Source organism: Erpetoichthys calabaricus, chromosome 18 (genome assembly GCF_900747795.2).
Source record: "Erpetoichthys calabaricus chromosome 18, fErpCal1.3, whole genome shotgun sequence".
In the NCBI taxonomy this organism is placed as follows: Eukaryota; Metazoa; Chordata; class Cladistia; order Polypteriformes; family Polypteridae; genus Erpetoichthys; species Erpetoichthys calabaricus.
In genome coordinates, this window is record NC_041411.2 from 59,243,230 (window position 1) to 59,263,001 (window position 19,772).

Consider the following 19,772-nt stretch of genomic DNA (forward strand, 5'->3'; position numbering starts at 1 on the left):
AGTAAATTTGCAAATTTGGCTTCAATATTTCAGTACTAATGTGGGACACCGTATTTGTTTTGTTATGTTCCTTCACGCATTCAGTTGTTAGGTTGAACTGCTTTGTCCTGTGTGGTGCACAGCCAGTAGGTGGTGCAAAGAGACCCTATAAAGGTAGACAGGCATTTATGTTACTTCCCTGGTAAAGTTGTATACTGTTGTATCCTCTTGCCTCTTTCAGCCTCGCTCAATAACAGGAAAGTAGATGGAGTGATCAATTATTTTATATTTAGACAGTGCTGTTTCTGCCGCATTTGCTTTCAGGATGCATTGACTCCGGATAAATATCTGATTTCACAGCCTTAAGTATTATTTTAGAAGAGAATAGGCTTCTTTGATGAAGGACAACAGTAATACATTACAGTCCTTGTTTTTGCACTCAGCTGTTGTTGATTTGGCTTGAAAGCAGCCCTGAATGTGCACTTAAGATGCTGTGCATTGTACGTGTATAGTTAAAGCTATTTTTCTCTTTTTAGGAGGTGGCTTTCATCATTGTTCTAGTGACAAAGGTGGGGGCTTTTGTGCATATGCCGATATCACATTAGCCATCAAGGTAAGGACAAATATGATGCATTGATTAATAATTTTTGTTAAAGAAGCATTAATTTCCTCCTGCGCAGACATCTGATCCTCAAAGTGTGCATAACATCGTTCTTTTACAAGGTTCTTGTTGGTAACTTTGGAATTTTCTCAAGTCATACCCCAGTACATTCTATTACGACTGTATGCCGCAGATGTATCCATCTGATTGACATAGTCACATCATATGTCTACTTTTACCATTGGGTCAAAAAGAATTTTTTAATACAGTATGTTAAAGCACCAACACAGAGGAAGCCTGTCTAGATTTAGTATTCTAAATTTCTAAATTGTAATAAAAGTAAGAGTGTGGAAGTGACTGAACTGCTAAGGTCAAGTAACCATAATAAAATACAGTTTTCAGTGTTTTCGCAGAGTGCGGATGCAAAGACCAAAACTGCTAAGTTTAACTTTTGGTAAGGCAAATTTTGAACAGATGCTTCAAAGTCTAAATGGAATAAACCGGAATAAGATTTTAAGTGTGAGCAGTGGAATGGGGTTAAAACTGGTTTACATGTAATACAGAACAGCTACATCCCAAAGTTAGGAATTAGTAGGAAATTAAAACTCTGCAGTGGGTAAGTAAGGAGATTAAAAAGAAGTGCAAAGGTAAAAACAGCTGTATATGATATACAAGACTAATAACTCTAATGCTTATTGTAGGGGCGAATGAGAGCAACCACTAAGAAGGATATTATAGAAGCTTAAAGGCAGTTAGAGAGGAATATTGCAGATAAGGGAAAACATGTCCCAAAGAGATTCTTTCAGTATTTTAGTAATAAAAGAACAGTCATGGAAGAGGTGAAGTGTATGAGGAATAGTAAATGGGAATTAAAATATGTACAGTGAAATAGCAAACCTCAAGTCTTTACATGTAAGGATGTGGATAACCTTCCAGTGGTAACAGGGACTACTAAGGAAGTACTGATTTATTTAGAAGTTTGAGAAGGAGTATTGGTCAGATTAAATAGGCCAAAATCAAACAAATCACCAGGAGCAGGTAATATTTACACTTGAGTACTTAACGAAATTATTGAGTACATATATAAACCCTTGATGCATATTTTTTGCAAGTTGCTGCACACTGGGGAAATTTGAAAGCACTGGAAAATGGCAAATATTGTTTTGTTACATAGAATGGGTGATTGGGCAGATCGAAGTACAGTTGGCCCTCTATATACATTGTGTTTTGGTTTTATGATCCCCATTGCATACCAAAATCTGTAGATGCTCGAGTCCTTTATATACCAGAGCCCCATAACATTTTCTTTCAGATTGCTTTTCATTTAATAACATGAAAGAGAAATACATAGAGTAAAACGCAGAACATTTTAAATTGAAGTCCATATAGATAATTTAATTATAAGTAGAGATAAATGTATTCTCTCTCTCACACACACAATGTGCTAACATTCTGAGTGGAGACATTGACTCTTTGGATGATACTCAGTATTTCTTTTCATTTAATAACATGAAAGAGAAATACATAGAGTAAAACGCAGAACATTTTAAATTGAAGTCCATATAGATAATATAATTATAAGTAGAGATAAATGTATTCTCTCTCTCTCTGTCACACACAATGTGCTAACATTCTGAGTGGAGACATTGACTCTTTGGATGATACTCAGTAATACTGTAATGACTAAGTAGGTGCAAAGATGGAGGAATGGAATTATGCTGATTGCTGCTGAGGGGCCGGTGAACACTTGGCTTCTTCAGCACTGTTTCTGCCATGCTGCTGAGGTCTTCAGTGACATTATGCGTTCCCAGCTGCTTTGTCTCTTTGTAACCTTAGGCAAGCAGTCCGGCTCCACCCCAATAAACAGGCCAGAGGCAACCCACATGTAACACTGTTCTCCTGGCTTTCTGAGAGCCAAACCCAAGCCAATGCTCCAAATCTGAGACTCTCTGGCTGCCAAGCATCCAACCTGATGGGCTGTAGCAGCCTGGAAATGTGATAAAAGTGCTCTGTAAGTGCTGCTCAAGGGACTCCTTTATAGCCAACTTCTCTAGATACTTTTGCCCCGTTGGACAGTCCACTGCTACCTAAGGAGTGTGTCCTTAACAGTTTGGGACCACAGGGTCGCTGTAATACTAATGAGACGATTAGTGGAGGTTGTGGGCTGAGGATCTTCAGGCATTGAAGGACGAGACTTTATAACTGCAGATGCTAAATGAGAAGCATTGTTATAGGAAAGTGTCTCTTCTTTTTCTTTGCATCATCAAACAAATCTTGCAGTGGTTATAGGCATGTTGTTATCCCTGGGGTAGGTGGGAGGCTGCATCAAGGTATGCCTTCACTTCATTTGTGAGGATTTAACAGTGTTCAGGAAACAGCAAATTCAAGTTTTGCTTTTTGGAACTTTCTGCAATAATTTATTTTTTTCAAGTATTTTTGATCTGCGATTGCTTGAATCCAATGATGTGGGATCTGTGGATATGAAGGGCCAACTGTAACTATAGGCCAGTGAGCTTAATGTGCATCAATGGGAAATTGATGGAATTATTAAGGATAAGATTGAGCAACACATGGGAAGAACACGAGTTTTACTAGAACAGTTAGCAGGGGTTCAGACAAAGGAGGTCATGTTTTACTAACGTGCTGGAATTCTCTGAGGAAGCATCAGAAGGATATCAGCAGAGTTGTACATATGATATTATACATCTTAACTTTCAGAAAGCATTTGTGATACACTACCACATGAGAGATTGGGTATCAAACTAAAAGAAACAGGAGTTCAGGGTATAGTGTACAGAGGGGTGCAAAATTGGCTAAAACACAGGAAGCACACATTTATGGTGCAAGGAACCCTATCAATTTTGGGTGATGTTAAGAGTGGTGTCCCTTGGGTGTCAGTACTGGGGCCACGGCTGTTTTTAATGTATATAAATGATTTGGATTACAATATAAATATCAACACAGTTAAGTTTGTGGAAAATACCAAGCTAAGTGGACTTCCAGATAATTTAGAATCTGTTAAATCTTTACTGAGGAACCTGGACAACATACAGGCTTAGATTTGAATACACAATGGGAGGTCTGAAAATTGAAAGTATACCTTATGAGAAGGATTTAGGAGTCATAGTGGACTTGTCATTATCAACTTCCTGATAGTATGTTAGGTTATATGTCACGATGTGTAGAGTACAAATACAAGGAGGCGCAGTGGTACTGCTGCTGCTTTGCAGTAAGGAGACTGTGGAAGATTGTGTGTTCGCTTCCCGGTTCCTCCCTGTGTGGATTAGCGCTATATAAATGTAATGAATTATTATTATTATTAATAATGATGGTGAGGCCTCATCTGCAGTGTTGTGTAGAGTTTTGGTCTTTGGGCTGCAAAAAAGATTTAGAATCGCTAGAAAAAGTGCAGAGAAGAGTGACTAGGCTGATTCCAGGACTGCAGATGATGGGTTATGAAGAAAAATTAAAAGAGCTTAACCTTTTCAGTTTAAGACAAAGTAGGTTAAGAGGAGACATGATTGAAAATTATGAAGGGAATTAATACAGTGGATCAAGACTGTTACTTTAAATTGTACAAGAAATGGCACAGTTGTAAACTTGTTAGCATTAAAATTCACACAAACATTAGGAACACGCTATCTTACAAATATTTTTCATCACACAGAGAACCACAGACACATGGAATAAGTTACCAAGAAGTGTGGTAGATAGTAGGTCTTTAGTGATCTTCAAAACTAGACTTGATGTTATTTTGGTGTAATTAAATATATAGGAATGGTCTCATCTAAATTTTTCTAAAGTTGTGAAGATCTAAAAATACTACCTGCATATAAGGATTGCATAGCCCCAGATAATTATATATATATATATATATATATATATATATATATATATATATATATATATATATATATATATATATATATATATATATATAATTAATAATATAAAATATGTATTTTGTTTTTTTTTCTAATCACAATATAGTACTATTTTATATTGGGATTATATTTAGAATTAAAGCTTTTCAGGCTTGTGGTGTAGTACTTAAAAGCATGTGTAAAGTTGAATAGCTTTGGTAAAGTGAATAGGCTACTGTTAAAGCTATGCCTTTAAGGTCATAAATTAGTACAACATTTTTTAGATTATATTACTTTGTTTCAATTCACAGTTCTTGTTTGAGAGGGTCGAAGGAATATCCAAAGCAACAATTGTTGATCTAGATGCACACCAGGTAAACTTGCTTTTTTACTCTCTCCGTATAGCTTTTGTAGCTGGCTTATTGGATTAGCCAAGTGGGTTGGTAATTTTTTCATTTGAAGTAGTTGTTCTGCCCAGTAGAACTTGTTTCACGCTTGGTATCAAAAAAGAGAGTGTTGCATCAAAAATTAAAATGTCAAAAACCACTGGGAGTGATTGCTGTAGTCTCTTAGAATCTTAGTCCCAGAAAATAGTGTGTGCCATGCTTGTACAAGTGATACCCAACACTATGCTCATTTTCTGCCATTCATTTATACAGCTATCAAAATGGTGACTGCAGAGGCACTTTACCATTCCCAACAATGTACAGATGTCACAATTGAGTAGTATATCAAGCCCTATTTCACATATAAAAAGATTGCTTATGTCTCATGTTCCAACTGGAATATGTACTATGAAATGTTGACAGCAATTTTAGTTGTGGTTATTAGCCCTACCCTTTGTCTCATGGCTTCTGCCCAACTTGCAGACACTTCAGTGTTGTCTGTAAGTCTCTGCTTATAGAAGGGCAACACAAATCAACTCTCAAGCATATATGGAAAGCATTTTGTGGAATGTTTTCTTCATTTTGATTATTTCACCAGCCCCCAACTATAATGTACACTCCAGATAATACATTTGCAGTGAACACAGAGAGAATTTGACTCCTAAATTAGGGAAAGAAAATCAATCAAAGTCACTATTAGACTTTCTGGCTTTTAGAAAGTTGTTATAAGATTTCAGAACCATAATGACCATACACTTTGTTTGTGATATGGTCCTCATATTTCTTTAATGCTGTAGCATCCTGTTATACTGTATAATGCATGCTTACCTTGTTGAATTTCTGTCTTTTTTGAAAAATTAACTTAGAATAGAAAGATGGCCATTTTGCATGTACTTGATGAAAAATGCCAAATTAAAGTTTGGTTTAATAAATTGGGTGCCATGCTTCTGGGTGTTATGTAACAGCTCAGCTACCAGTCTTCCTGTACTGCGTGTGATTTGACTTCTGTAATATTTTTACATGTACCTATAAGCAGTAAGTTTAACTCTAGTTTAGATGGTATTATGCACAAAGGCATCAAAGAGTATGACATACATTTGTTGAGCTCTGGATAATTCTTCATTTGGTCAGGTTAACACTAGAATTACCAGAGCCTACGAAAAAACTTGTAGATCCGTCCTAGCTTAAATCGCTTCGCACCTCTCCATCAGCGTCTTTTGTCCTGTAAATGTGTTGATAAGCAGCAAGCAGCCTGCTATCACATCCCCCACCGCCGCACAGTTTTCTCAGCTCAAGTCTGTTTACCTGTGTGTCAGTTGCTTGGAGTTGTATAGAGTGAGAAGACAAGCAAAATGACACCTTTTATAAATACTATATTGTTATTTGGAACACATGCATTTCATGTGTGTTCTGTGTCTACAACAATCTATGTACAGTAAACACATTATTAAAACAAACATTTTTCATGTTTTAGTAATAATTGACAAAATGTAGACATGAAGTGTATAATGTGTTAAGCCTGAATTCCAAATATCAAATAAAAACTTTCACAAAAGGCACAAATATAACAGAACAAGTGCGCTCCTATTCAAGAATATAACTGCAGAAAAAGAACCTGCATTAGGGTGTGACATTGACACGCATTTGCTACGACCGCTTCGGTGGCGCAACGGTATCAACTATCAACTCACTTCTCAAAACGGACTCGTCCGGGATCAAACCCGTGAAGTTTTGATTACCAGTCAACAGTTGATACCGTTGCACCACCGAAGCAGTCGTAGCAAATGTGTGTCAATGTCGCACCCTAACGCAGGTTCTTTTTCTGCAGTTATATTCTTGAATAGAAGCGCACTTGTTCTGTTATATTTGTACCTTTTGTGAAAGTGTTTATTTGATATTTGGAATTCAGGCTTAACACATTATACACTTCATGTCTACATTTTGCCAATTGTTACTAAAACATGAAAAATGTTTCTGTTTTAAGGATGTGTTTACTGTACATAGATTGTTGTAGACACGGAAAACACATGAAATGCATGTGTTCCAAATAACAATATAGTATTTTTTAAAAGGTGTCATTTTGCTTGTCTTCTCACTCTATACAACTCCAAGCAACTGACACGCAGGTAAACAGACTTGAGCTGAGAAAACTGTGCGGCGTTGGGGGATGTGATAGCAGGCTGCTTGCTGCTTATCAACACATTTACAGGACAAAAGATGCTGATGGAGAGGTGTGAAGCGATTTAAGGTAGGACGGATCTACAAGTTTTTTCGTAGGCTCTGGTAATTCTAGTGTTAAACAGCCACTTGCTCCCAAAAGCAGCCCCCTTATGTTTTCAAACTGCACTAAGCATTCACCTCTCAGTGCCATAAGCCACATTCGATGGGGTGGCATTTATAAACGAAATTTTTCTAGCCCCTCCTGCTTCATTGAATAGAATGTAAGTGCGAAGAGACAGGCAGTCATTTTTCTAATGAAAAAAAACCTATCAAATTTCAAAGATTGCATGGGGCTGGAAAAGTCTCCCAATCAACTGTCTTCTGTGTGCTAACCTGGAAAACCAACAAGAATGTGCTAGATGTATTGGTATTCGTGTTTAGGAAAAGAAACAAAATAGTTATAATATACTTAGTTACAAAGCAGAGAATCTGATGTTTTATGTACAGCTGGAAGAAAAAACAATGTATTCTAGTGACCCTCCATGTGGATATAGGGGAAAGGAGGACAACTGTAATAAAGATTTAAAAAATAAATAAATAGTGGATTTAGGAGATGTTACAGTAAGAAAAGAATGAACTATAACTATTTATATCCCTGACTGCCAGTTCTCCATTGTTATGGCCATGGAGAATACCCTTACTGCCGATCCAAAGTTTAATTCAAGCCCAAAGCACACTGTCTCACTATTGTGACTTGTACACTTTTGCTTCTCTCAGTCCTGTACATTACTTGTTGACTTTTCTAACCCCTGCAGCTTGCACCAGGTCCCGTTTTTAACCCTTTTCTCTCTTTGCATAGAGAGACACACAGGGCCCTCTCCTGTGAATGTCATTGGTTTTGAGTCAGCCACTTAAGCTTAAAGACATGCTACTTTGGAGCCAAGACACTATAGTATGTATGTCTACTAAGTTATCAAGCAAATGTCACTCTTTGAATAATTCAAATATATTACAATAAACAACGTAAGTAAACAGCTGATTGTTTTTTCCTGTCCTCGTTGTATTACTCTAGACAAGCCACTCTTTTTGCACGTCCCTTGCAAAAAAACATGAACCTATTCGCATCTCTCAGTTGTTAGCTTGTGGAGTCTATCATTAGTAAAACAGACAACCTTCTGCCCCTTAATCATGTTCATTCACCCAGCATTTGGGAGTCTTGTTTTCTGCCTGCATTTCTCTGCTGTTGGATAACAACACTGTGAAGGTCACTCTTGCACACAAGATCTCTGATTTACTGCTATTGTATGCTACAACTGTTAAGCACCCGACTATGTAAACAAGGTCTTGTTTTTCCCATTAACACTAGAATTACCAAAGCCTACGAGAAAACTCGTAAATCTGGCCCACCTTAAATCCGTTCGCACTTCTTCCTCAGCGTCTTTTGTCCTGTAAATGTGCCGATTAAGACAAGCAGCAAGGAGCCTGCTATTCCATCGCCCCATCGTCGCAGAACGTGCACAACGTTCTCTCAGCTCATGCCTTGATTGATTATCTGGGAGTGAAGTGCTAGAGTTTTAGAGTGGAAATAATAGATCGTTATTTAGAACACATACATTTCATGTGTGTTCCGTTTCTACAGTAATCTGTGTAAACACATTGTTAAAACAGAAACTTTTTCATATTTTAGTAACAAGTGTTACAAAATGTAGGCATAAACTATAGAATGTGTGAAGCCTGAAGTCCAAAGATCAAATAAATACTTTCACAAAGATTCAAAAATGATACTACAGCTTCCGTGGCGTAGCGGTAAGATTTGCTGACTTGTAATCAAGAGTCCCCGGTTCGATCTCAAGTTCCTCCTATATTTGGCGTTTTCAGTAGTGAGCTGCTCTTATTGTTAATATTATACAGTACGCACATACTGTACATTTGGTTTATGTCTGTAACAGCTGCTGTACATTTATAGGACTTGTAAAAGTTACCGTTTTTTTTTTTCCACTTTTATTCTCTCAGTCACAACCACGATGCATACTACCGCCCCCAACTCAGGGATCTGACGCTGTTACTTTTTATCTGAAACTGGGAATAACTGTAGATGTGAGTGGTGTTTTGAGGCAATGGAAAACTGGACATTCTGTGATATGGATGGATAAAAGACATAGGTATATATGATATTTGGAATAACTAATTTTATGACTTGTATAGTACATTTCGTAAAACATCGTGGCATTATTCATATTCATTTGCATAACATCTTGCTGTAGTAATCACTGACAGCGTGTTTCGCATGGTTTTTTTTCCCCCGATCTTGCCAGTCTCCACGTTGCTGTATGGTGCTGTTTCTTTTGTACTCCAGAACATGCAGAGGAAAGAATATTACAGAGGTCAGTTCAGCGCTATATGCAATCATCAGATTCAAATGTTAACAGTTTACACACACGCAAGCACCGTCCTTCCTACATTTACGACATGTGTACCTGTTGCAATGCGCACACTTCTCTCTATGCTGTGGTTTCTATTACATTGAAAGGGCACTTGACGCTGACTCAGTTTACTTTCATGAGGAAGCGGCTGTCTTGGAACAGAAGCTTGTCGATGTTGCATCCTCCTTTTCTTTTTCCATCGCATTTTCTAGAAAGGTGAGCCATGAACTCTTTTCTTTTCTCAGTGGCCTCCGTGCATGCCTTGCGCAGCACGAAGAAAAAAAAGAAAGAGACAAATATATGGGACATTGGGTATAAATGTATGGTACTTGTAAAAGTTAGCTTTTTTCAGTTTTATTCTCTCAATCACGATCATGCTTTAACACCAGCCATCCCCCCGCCTCTCCTGATCTGACTCTTAAGTAACAGCGGCAGCATAAATTCACACCCAATCTGACGCTGTTCGTTTTCAAATAATATTACATTAGTGCGATGATGTTTTCTGATTGGTACTATTCAGGTCATAAAATGATTTCTTCAGAGTGTCACATATATTGTCTTTCTTTCAGGTGTGTAAGAGAAATCAGAGCATAGAGAGAAGTGTGCGCATTGCAACAGGTACACATGTCGTAAATGTAGGAAGGACGGTTCTTGCTTGTGTGTAAACTGTTCACGTTTGAATCTGATGATTGCATATGGCGCTGAACTGCCCTCTCTGTACTATTCTTTCCTCTGCATGTCCTGGAGTACAAAAGAAACATCACCGTACAGCAGCATGTGGAGACTGGCAAGATCGGGGGGAAAAAAACACGCGAAACACGCTGTCAGTGATTACTACGCAAGATGTTATGCGAATGAATATGAATAATATGAATAATGTTGCATCCATGCTACAATGTTTTCCAAAATGTACAGTACAGGTCATAAAATGAGTTATTACAAATATCATATATACCTACAGTGGTGTGAAAAACTATTTGCCCCCTTCCTGATTTCTTATTCTTTTGCATGTTTGTCACACAAAATGTTTCTGATCATCAAACACATTTAACCATTAGTCAAATATAACACAAGTAAACACAAAATGCAGTTTGTAAATGGTGGTTTTTATTATTTAGGGAGAAAAAAAAATCCAAACCTACATGGCCCTGTGTGAAAAAGTAATTGCCCCCTGAACCTAATAACTGGTTGGGCCACCCTTAGCAGCAATAACTGCAATCAAGCGTTTGCGATAACTTGCAATGAGTCTTTTACAGCGCTCTGGAGGAATTTTGGCCCACTCATCTTTGCAAAATTGTTGTAATTCAGCTTTATTTGAGGGTTTTCTAGCATGAACCGCCTTTTTAAGGTCATGCCATAGCATCTCAATTGGATTCAGGTCAGGACTTTGACTAGGCCACTCCAAAGTCTTCATTTTGTTTTTCTTCAGCCATTCAGAGGTGGATTTGCTGGTGTGTTTTGGGTCATTGTCCTGTTGCAGCACCCAAGATCGCTTCAGCTTGAGTTGACGAACAGATGGCCGGACATTCTCCTTCAGGATTTTTTGGTAGACAGTAGAATTCATGGTTCCATCTATCACAGCAAGCCTTCCAGGTCCTGAAGCAGCAAAACAACCCCAGACCATCACACTACCACCACCATATTTTACTGTTGGTATGATGTTCTTTTTCTGAAATGCTGTGTTCCTTTTACGCCAGATGTAATGGGACATTTGCCTTTCAAGAAGTTCAACTTTTGACTCATCAGTCCACAAGGTATTTTCCCAAAAGTCTTGGCAATCATTGAGATGTTTCTTAGCAAAATTGAGACGAGCCCTAATGTTCTTTTTGCTTAACAGTGGTTTGCGTCTTGGAAATCTGCTATGCAGGCCGTTTTTGCCCAGTCTCTTTCTTATGGTGGAGTCGTGAACACTGACCTTAATTGAGGCAAGTGAGGCCTGCAGTTCTTTAGACGTTGTCCTGGGGTCTTTTGTGACCTCTCGGATGAGTCGTCTCTGCGCTCTTGGGGTAATTTTGGTCGGCCGGCCACTCCTGGGAAGGTTCACCACTGTTCCATGTTTTTGCCATTTGTGGATAATGGCTCTCACTGTGGTTCGCTGGAGTCCCAAAGCTTTAGAAATGGCTTTATAACCTTTACCAGACTGATAGATCTCAATTACTTCTGTTCTCATTTGTTCCTGAATTTCTTTGGATCTTGGCATGATGTCTAGCTTTTGAGGTGCTTTTGGTCTACTTCTCTGTGTCAGGCAGCTCCTATTTAAGTGATTTCTTGATTGAAACAGGTGTGGCAGTAATCAGGCCTGGGGGTGGCTACGGAAATTGAACTCAGGTGTGATACACCACAGTTAGGTTATTTTTTAACAAGGGGGCAATTACTTTTTCACACAGGGCCATGTAGGTTTGGATTTTTTTTCTCCCTAAATAATAAAAACCATCATTTAAAAACTGCATTTTGTGTTTACTTGTGTTATATTTGACTAATGGTTAAATGTGTTTGATGATCAGAAACATTTTGTGTGACAAACATGCAAAAGAATAAGAAATCAGGAAGGGGGCAAATAGTTTTTCACACCACTGTATGTCTCTTATCCATCCAGATCAGAGAATGTCCAGTTCCATTGCCTCAAAACACCACTCACATCTACAGTTGTTCCCAGTTTCAGATAAAAAGTAAACACTCAGATCCCTGAGTGTTGTGGCGGCAGTATGCATCGTGGTTGTGACTGAGAGAATAAAAGTGAAAAAAAAAATGGTAACTTTTACAAGTCCTATAAATGTACAGCAGCTGTTACAGACACAAACCAAATGTATGTGTGTATAATATTAACAATAAGAGCAGCTCACTACTGAAAACGGCAAATATAGGAGGAAGTTGGGATTGAACCGGGGACTCTTGATTACATGTCAGCAAATCTTACCACTATGCCACGGAAGCTGTAGTATTGTTCTTGAACCTTTTGTGAAAGTGTTTATTTGATCTTTGGACTTCAGGCTTCACACATTATATAGTTTATGCCTACATTTTGTAACACTTATTACTAAAATATGAAAAAGTTTCTGTTTTAACAATGTGTTTACACAGATTACTGTAGAAACGGAACACACATGAAATGCATGTGTTCCAAATAATGATCTATTATTTCCACTCTAAAACTCCAGCACTTCACTCCCAGATAAATCAATCAAGGCATGAGCTGAGAGAACTTTGTGCACGTTCTGCGATGATAGGGGGATGGAATAGCAGGCTCCTTGCTGCTTGCCTTAATCGGAGAGGTGCGAACGGATTTAAGGTGGGCCGGATTTACGAGTTTTCTGGTAGGCTGTGGTAATTCTAGCATTAAACACAATGGGATATAACCCTAACCATAAGTCTAACCCTAAATCTGAAATATAGCAGGTGTTATTACCTGAACTTTATTGAAGAGTCTTTTTGGTAGTGCACATTTTACTTTTCTGTGGGAACATGCAGTTTTGCACACAGTATATGCTACAGCTAACAGTTCATTAAATATACATTGCCTAAAGTAATAAGGCACACTATTGTTTTAACAAAGCTATAAAGGGAGATGGACAGTTTGTTAGTTTCGAGAGTTAGTTCTTGACCACCCGCTTCCATGCACTGCACTTAATTTATAGAAGAGTCCAGCACAATTTGTCGTCTACCAACTGCATTTTTTTTATATGCCTTGTCTGGTTTACTTTAAACATTTGTTAGGCTTTATTAATTTAACCCATCCCAGATAAACATGCATATTTGTTTTTACAGAATATTTGTAGAGTTCCTTAAAAGTGTTGCAAATAAATAATGCTAATATAGTGTTGTGTTGGAGAGATGAGGTTTGTGTAGAATATGCAAAAATTATTACAAAACAAGATACACACAGCAGGTCAAGAGCAAAGTTTCTTGTTTACCTAACAAATTGAAGCTGACATGTAGAGTATGTCTCTCTTGTAGACTGAAATAATCAGTAAACAATTATTCATTCTTAGACATTTACAGTCTATCTGCGTTGTTCCATTAATAAGGAGAAAATTCCACCGATCATTGTAAAGATTGTTCAGTTCTTTTACTTGTGAGCTACTGAATCACTGCCCCTTAATGTATTTAAAAGAAAAATGGGTAGGGAACAGAGTAAGTCAGAAGTACTTCATGCTTTACAGATGCACTGCGAACAAAAAAAAAGCAAAAATACTGATATGAAAACTATATATCAGCTCCCCAACCCTCGACACAGACAGGCGCAGACACAAGTTAAGCACACCACATGGCTTTTATTTAACTGCAGGAAACTGATCCCAAACGTTTCCAAACTAAACAGCACACTACACATACACAATGAAATAAAGCATGCAGCAATAATTTTTTTTCCTTCTCTTTGTCTCTCCTACTGCCTCCACTCCTCCTCCAGCAAGCTTTGTTCTTCTTCCTCTTGACTGGCTCTTGGAGCAGTGGCAGCTGGCTCCTTTTATCCTGCACCCGGGAGCACTTCCTGTGGTCCATTAGCATGGTCCGGAAGCACTTCCAGGTGAGACAGAAGTCCAGTGAGATAAGGGCTCCACAGTCCCTGCAGCACCCCCTGGCGGCACCCATGGAATTAAACAATGCGGTGTTGAACTCCAACTGAAATGAAGCATTGTGAGAATCCGAGGTACTGCTGCAACCCATCTAGTGCTCCGAGGGGAATAATGCCCTGTGCATGTTCTCTCCCCCAGTCCTTCCTTTATGAAGATGTCCCTGCCAGGTAAAGGCCCTGGCCGTCCACCACAATATATGTATCATACAATTTGAATGTATTATACTGTACATATAGAGAGCCTAGAATATTTTTATTACATTGTAACGTTCTAACATAACCTGCCCGAGACAGATTGCCTTTCTTAATATCATTTTTATTCAAAAGCTTTGTTGCAATAAGGTTTTTGTAAATTGAGTTTTGCAGACATATATGGAGAAAAATAAAAATATATTTTTATATCTTTCTTTTGACATCATATACATCTGGCTGCATGAAACAACTCGGATCCCACTGAGTAACTTTTATCAGTTATGAGTTTTACTTTGCTTTTAAATGCTGCAATAGGTATAGAATCTTGCTGTGGTATGACTAGAAGGTTAAACAGTGTTTCTGCATTGGAAAGAAACTCTGAATGACAAAAGAGAACAAGTTGTAGAATGACGTTAAGCAAGAGTGAAAAATAAATTCTTTTCATTATTTAGCTGCAAGAATAACCAGTGTTAAATTTACTCTTGTAGTGGTAAATTAACAAGTAGATTGTATAAGGGCCTTTTGTTTGCAAATCTACACTTTAAATGGTAATTTAACATTAGTGGTTTTGCTGTGCATAAAAAACAAAGTACTGCTTAACCTTTCTGACAAACATGCAGCAGTTTGTATTCATACATACACTTCCGCATCACGGTTATTGCTTTCTTCATCCTAATTCCACCAGATTCAGACTTAGATAACACACAACCTTGTATAACCTGCACGCCCCTCCCATTAACTGTAAAAAAAAAAAAAAAAAAAAAAAAAAAATATACAAAGTATAATCTATGGATTATATTTGGGAATAACGATCAATGAAATGTGGTACATAAAAAGAGTAATAATTTTTATTTTGCATTAACTTTTTTTCTCCACAACATCATGTTTAACAGATTTTGTTTTAACGAAATGTAAATTTCGGTAAAATGAAAGTTTCGTTTTGACCAAAAATAGCTTCCAAAGATAATAACGCAATGCAGAAAATATTTAATGCAATGCTTATACTTTCACAATGTCTTGGGAATGCTGCAACAGGCTGTCACTTTCTTGTTAGACAAAAAGAAAGTAACAGTGTGTTGCAAAATTTCCAGTCTCGAACAGTCTTGGTGAGGCTTCGGCAAGAGTGTAGATGCGACATCATACAGGTATAGCCGGATTCTGAAACGGCGTCAGGTTTTCTGAAAGAAAAACTTACATCTAACGCCTCATTTTCATTCTGTGTTCATACCTGTATTTCTATAAAAAAAAGTTACATCTAACGTCTCATTTTCAAATAAAATATTTTTGCAGTTTAAGAAGCGCTGTTTTTTTTTATACAGGTATTGTGAAGCTTGGGTCAAAGAGTTGCACGAGAGACAGGAAGGTGAGTACAGGTTTCCAAGAAAAATACAGGTACTTTATTACTGTAGAGAAGGCAGCTACAGTCTCAGGACTTCATTCGAAATAGGAGCTGTTACCTCACCACTCAAGATAAGAGCCATGACATGGGCAATCGTCCTGCTTTAGCTCCTTTTTTCAGATTAGAAGCAGCTTGGAATCACTGCTGTGGCAGACCAGGAGAGTGCAAGGAAGAGCAGGTCAAAGCCCAGTGTTAAATGTTCTAAACATTATGCCTTTGGTTTACTGTGTACCAGACACAGCAGAGCAGCTACGAAGCTGTCCTTGTGCCGCTGCCATTAGAAATGGTAAATAGTTGGTGATCCCGATCACAATAGTATATATATTTTTCCCCATATTCGTTATAATGAAATTTTATGTTCCCATGAATTTCATTACAACTGGATTCCACCGGCATTAGTATTTAGGGGTGACCCCCCCCCCCCACCACCACCACCTAAAAACTAAATCCCCCAAAATCTCAAAAATGCTTGAAATTTGATGTAGAAAAAAAAAGGCTGTTAATCGTTAATAATGCTCTAGCTAGTTGGACATTTGCAGTTTCAAGAATCCAAGAATAAAACAATAATAATAATCATTCAAATGACATGTTGAAATAAATGTCTGAGTGCGAGGAAAGTAGCATCCACCATAGTAATTGCGGTGTCTATTTCCCCAATATGACACCATGAAGAAATGATTGAGCTGCGTTTGTGTGTCTGCGTTTACCACTTCAGCGATAACTTTTACAAGTGCCATAAATTTACACAGGATGTTATAGACTCACATCAAATGGATGCTTGTATTATGTGATAATAATAATAGTGGCTCACTACTCAAAGCGCTAAATACAAGGATGATGACGAGATTTGATCTTGGGACTTAGAGGTTGCTAACCAATAGCTTTTCCACAGCGCCATTTGCATAACTCAGATACAAATCAGTGCTACAACTGTGACAGCCGGTTGAAAATGAAACTTGCAAACACAGTGACCGTCTTTTATTTTGTATAGACTGATAGTTGGGCTTCAGCTACATGTCAATTGAGCAATTTCTTTTTCTTCGGTTTTATTCTTAAAATAAAAGCATGCTTATTTGTTACACCTTTTGTGAAAGTGTTCATTGGATATTTGGGCTTCAGTCTTCACACATCCTACACTTCATGTCAACATTATACTGTAACATATGAAAATATTTTCTGTTTTAGCTGTGTGTTCAGCATTTTTTGCTTCACATTTCCTCTGTCATTCTGTATTTACACAGATCGTTGTTGACACGGAACACACATGAAATGCATTTATTTCAAGTCACAATATTTTATTACCTACTGTGTATAATTCCATACAAATGCATCGCCAGATAAACACTTCAACACAGACTTGAACTGTGAGGATTTCAGCAGGGCAATGCCTTAATCTGACTGAGTGGGGGGTTGTAGCAGGCTGCATTCTGCTAAAACACACATTTGCAAAACAAAAGTGGGCTTTTAGTGTAGTGGTAAGGAGCTACAATCTTTTTGGCATATGTCAGGAAAATTAAAGGTGGTCAGGGGTAATGAAAAAAATCATAAGCTTTAGGAATTCTAGTGTTAAATCTGAGATAAACTGGTTGAACTACACTTTTCATCATTAAGTTCACAACACCAATCAATGATCAGTGTTAAACGCTTTTTGAAGTTGATAAAACAAGGAGGAAATAAAAAAAAAAACCACATAGCTAAATTAACTGATGGAGTAAGCCACGATTGAACGGAATGAAGCACCATTTTTTTTTCAATAGCTCATGGAGATGCTGTTTCTCAGTATGTGATAAAGAGAAAATAGGACGGTGCTTGTGAGTGAGTAACATTATTTGGTGACTTTTGTTTATTTTTTGTTGGTAGACATTTGTTCAAACCCACAGTATAATTAGGCTGTTTCATTTTAGGCTTTGATGTTAATGGAGAGGTGATATTTTTCTTTAACAGTTTTTATCTTTGAATGAATCAACATGGGGCAGCACGGTGGCGCAGTGGGTAGCGCTCATGCCTCGCAGTTAGAAGACCTGGGTTCGCTTCCCGGGTCCTCCCTGCGTGGAGTTTGCATGTTCTCCCCGTGTCTGCGTGGGTTTCCTCCGGGCGCTCCGGTTTCCTCCCACAGTCCAAAGACATGCAGGTTAGGTGGATTGGCGATTCTAAATTGGCCCTAGTGTGTGCTTGGTGTGTGGGTGTGTTTGTGTGTGTCCTGCGGTGGGTTGGCACCCTGCCCGGGATTGGTTCCCTGCCTTGTGCCCTGTGTTGGCTGGGATTGTCTCCAGCAGACCCCCGTGACCCTGTGTTCGGATTCAGCGGGTTGGAAAATGGATGGATGGATGGATGAATCAACATTAAATCACTTTTATAACTTTACTGAATGCCACGGTTGGTGATGACTTTTAATACGGAGTTCTGCTTCAGTCTCACTCCAGCACCACCAAGGGGTAGATGCTTTCCACTGTCTATGCTGTTCATAGTTCATAAAATTATTTTGTTTTACTTATTTGTTATTTTCTGTATAGTGTTTAAAACATTCAAGTAAATACACGGGACATGCAGGTATGCAGCCTGTAAATGTCATTTCTGTTTGTAATAAGTTAAAGAAAAACAATTTTAGTGTTAGAACTTCTGGGTCTGGGCATGGCAAAAAAATAAGCTTGAACATACAACTGATGAAAAACATGTATAGAAATGCTTCTGTGAACAATCTAAACCAATGAAAACTGTAAACCTCTAATAATGATAATAATATATACTCATTTAAAGTTCACATTATCCCTACTGATTACCCATTTCAGTTCAAAAGAATACAGTTTCCTTTAAAATCATGTTTTGCAGTGACCAACAACAAAAGCAACAACAAAAGCCAAATCACTAAGAAAATGCAGGAATTGCCCAATAGCAGAAATGTTTCACTCATGGGCAGTTACATGTAGCATGTTTATCAGTAAGCAGCTGAAGTGAACCAATAATATTAGACCCATGTAAAAAAAAAAAAAAAATACAAATATTGCATGCAAAAAAAGTAGTTACAGAGTACAGTAGTATCCGATTAACCAACAACATTATAAGTGAGACCCATTGTCTTAGAACATTTCCTGGCTACAGCCGGGTAACACAGCTAGTTTATTTACAGTATAAGGAGAACTTGGTCATTTTTCTTGTTGATGATATTCACACATGATGATCCAAGGATCAGGGTGAAATTAATCTTGTAAATTGCATAAATGTCTGAAATGATAAATATTCAAGGAATTTTCAGTTTGATTATAACTTGTTTGTCTTGCTGTACTATTCACATTTAACTTTTCTATTTTAGCTGTATACTATTAGATCTGTTACTGTGACCAAAAGAAGCATTCTTCTCTGGCTTAAATGTAGTATAGCTTAGTTATATTTCAATACCTTTCTGGTAACTGTTAACGTAGAAAGCAGTTCTAGGTATTCACTCATCCTATGAAAACGTGACACATTTCTAACCTACTGGTAATGGAATTATTATGATGATGCCCCCAACATCAGAACACAAGTGGTGAATGAGTGGGTGAAGTGCATCACAATAATGTAAATCATATACAATATTGATCCTTTCTCAGTCCAGCTGAGAAATTATAGTAGATTCTTGATTTCTCATGACAGATACCATATCCAACCCTATAGTTCTGTAAACTTGTAACATCTATTACCCGGGATACTGAAAGTGTTCTGGCGCTCAAACACCCTATTAAGATAATATACTTAATAGATATAACAAACTTCCTCTTTATTTACCAACAGTAATGTTGATGTGCTTTACATGAGACTTTTGGGATATTTTGAATGCTTGTCATGGCACTTTTATAAGTGTTTTCTTCAAGTTTACTATAAGTCAAAGCTGTAGATTCTATAAGTCATACATTTGAAGATTGCTGGGTTGTGTTTCTTGCTTTTAATAAAACATGATCCTTAACTTGTACATTCCTGGAAGAGCCTGAGTGTGTAAAAAGAACTAGTGTTATTTGTAACAATCTTTGACAAACTCAAAACATATTAGGATACCAGTGCAGTAACCTATGTGTTTTCTGCAATATTTCCAGTTTTGTGGTATTTTATACAGTTGGAAAGGGAAAAGAAATTGATGTGGTGGGTTGACTAGATTATGGTATGCTATGACTTACAACTTTCCTGAAGATTTGATATCTGTACTTCATCCACACAATGCAAAA

At 37.6% G+C, this 19,772-nt stretch overlaps 1 protein-coding gene across 3 annotated transcripts in view; it reads left to right on the top strand.

Annotated features, from left to right (window-relative positions):
* The window catches only part of hdac11 (histone deacetylase 11), a 217,149-nt gene that overhangs the window by 102,593 nt on the left and 94,784 nt on the right, over positions 1–19,772 (top strand). For 2 of the 3 annotated variants that reach the window (XM_051921512.1, XM_028824035.2), the window contains exons 7-8: positions 516–592; positions 4,755–4,817. In XM_051921512.1, coding sequence (XP_051777472.1) covers positions 516–592; positions 4,755–4,817 — 140 coding nt within the window. The remainder of the gene's footprint in view (positions 1–515; positions 593–4,754; positions 4,818–19,772) is intronic. The other variant, XM_051921513.1, reaches the window with a different exon arrangement.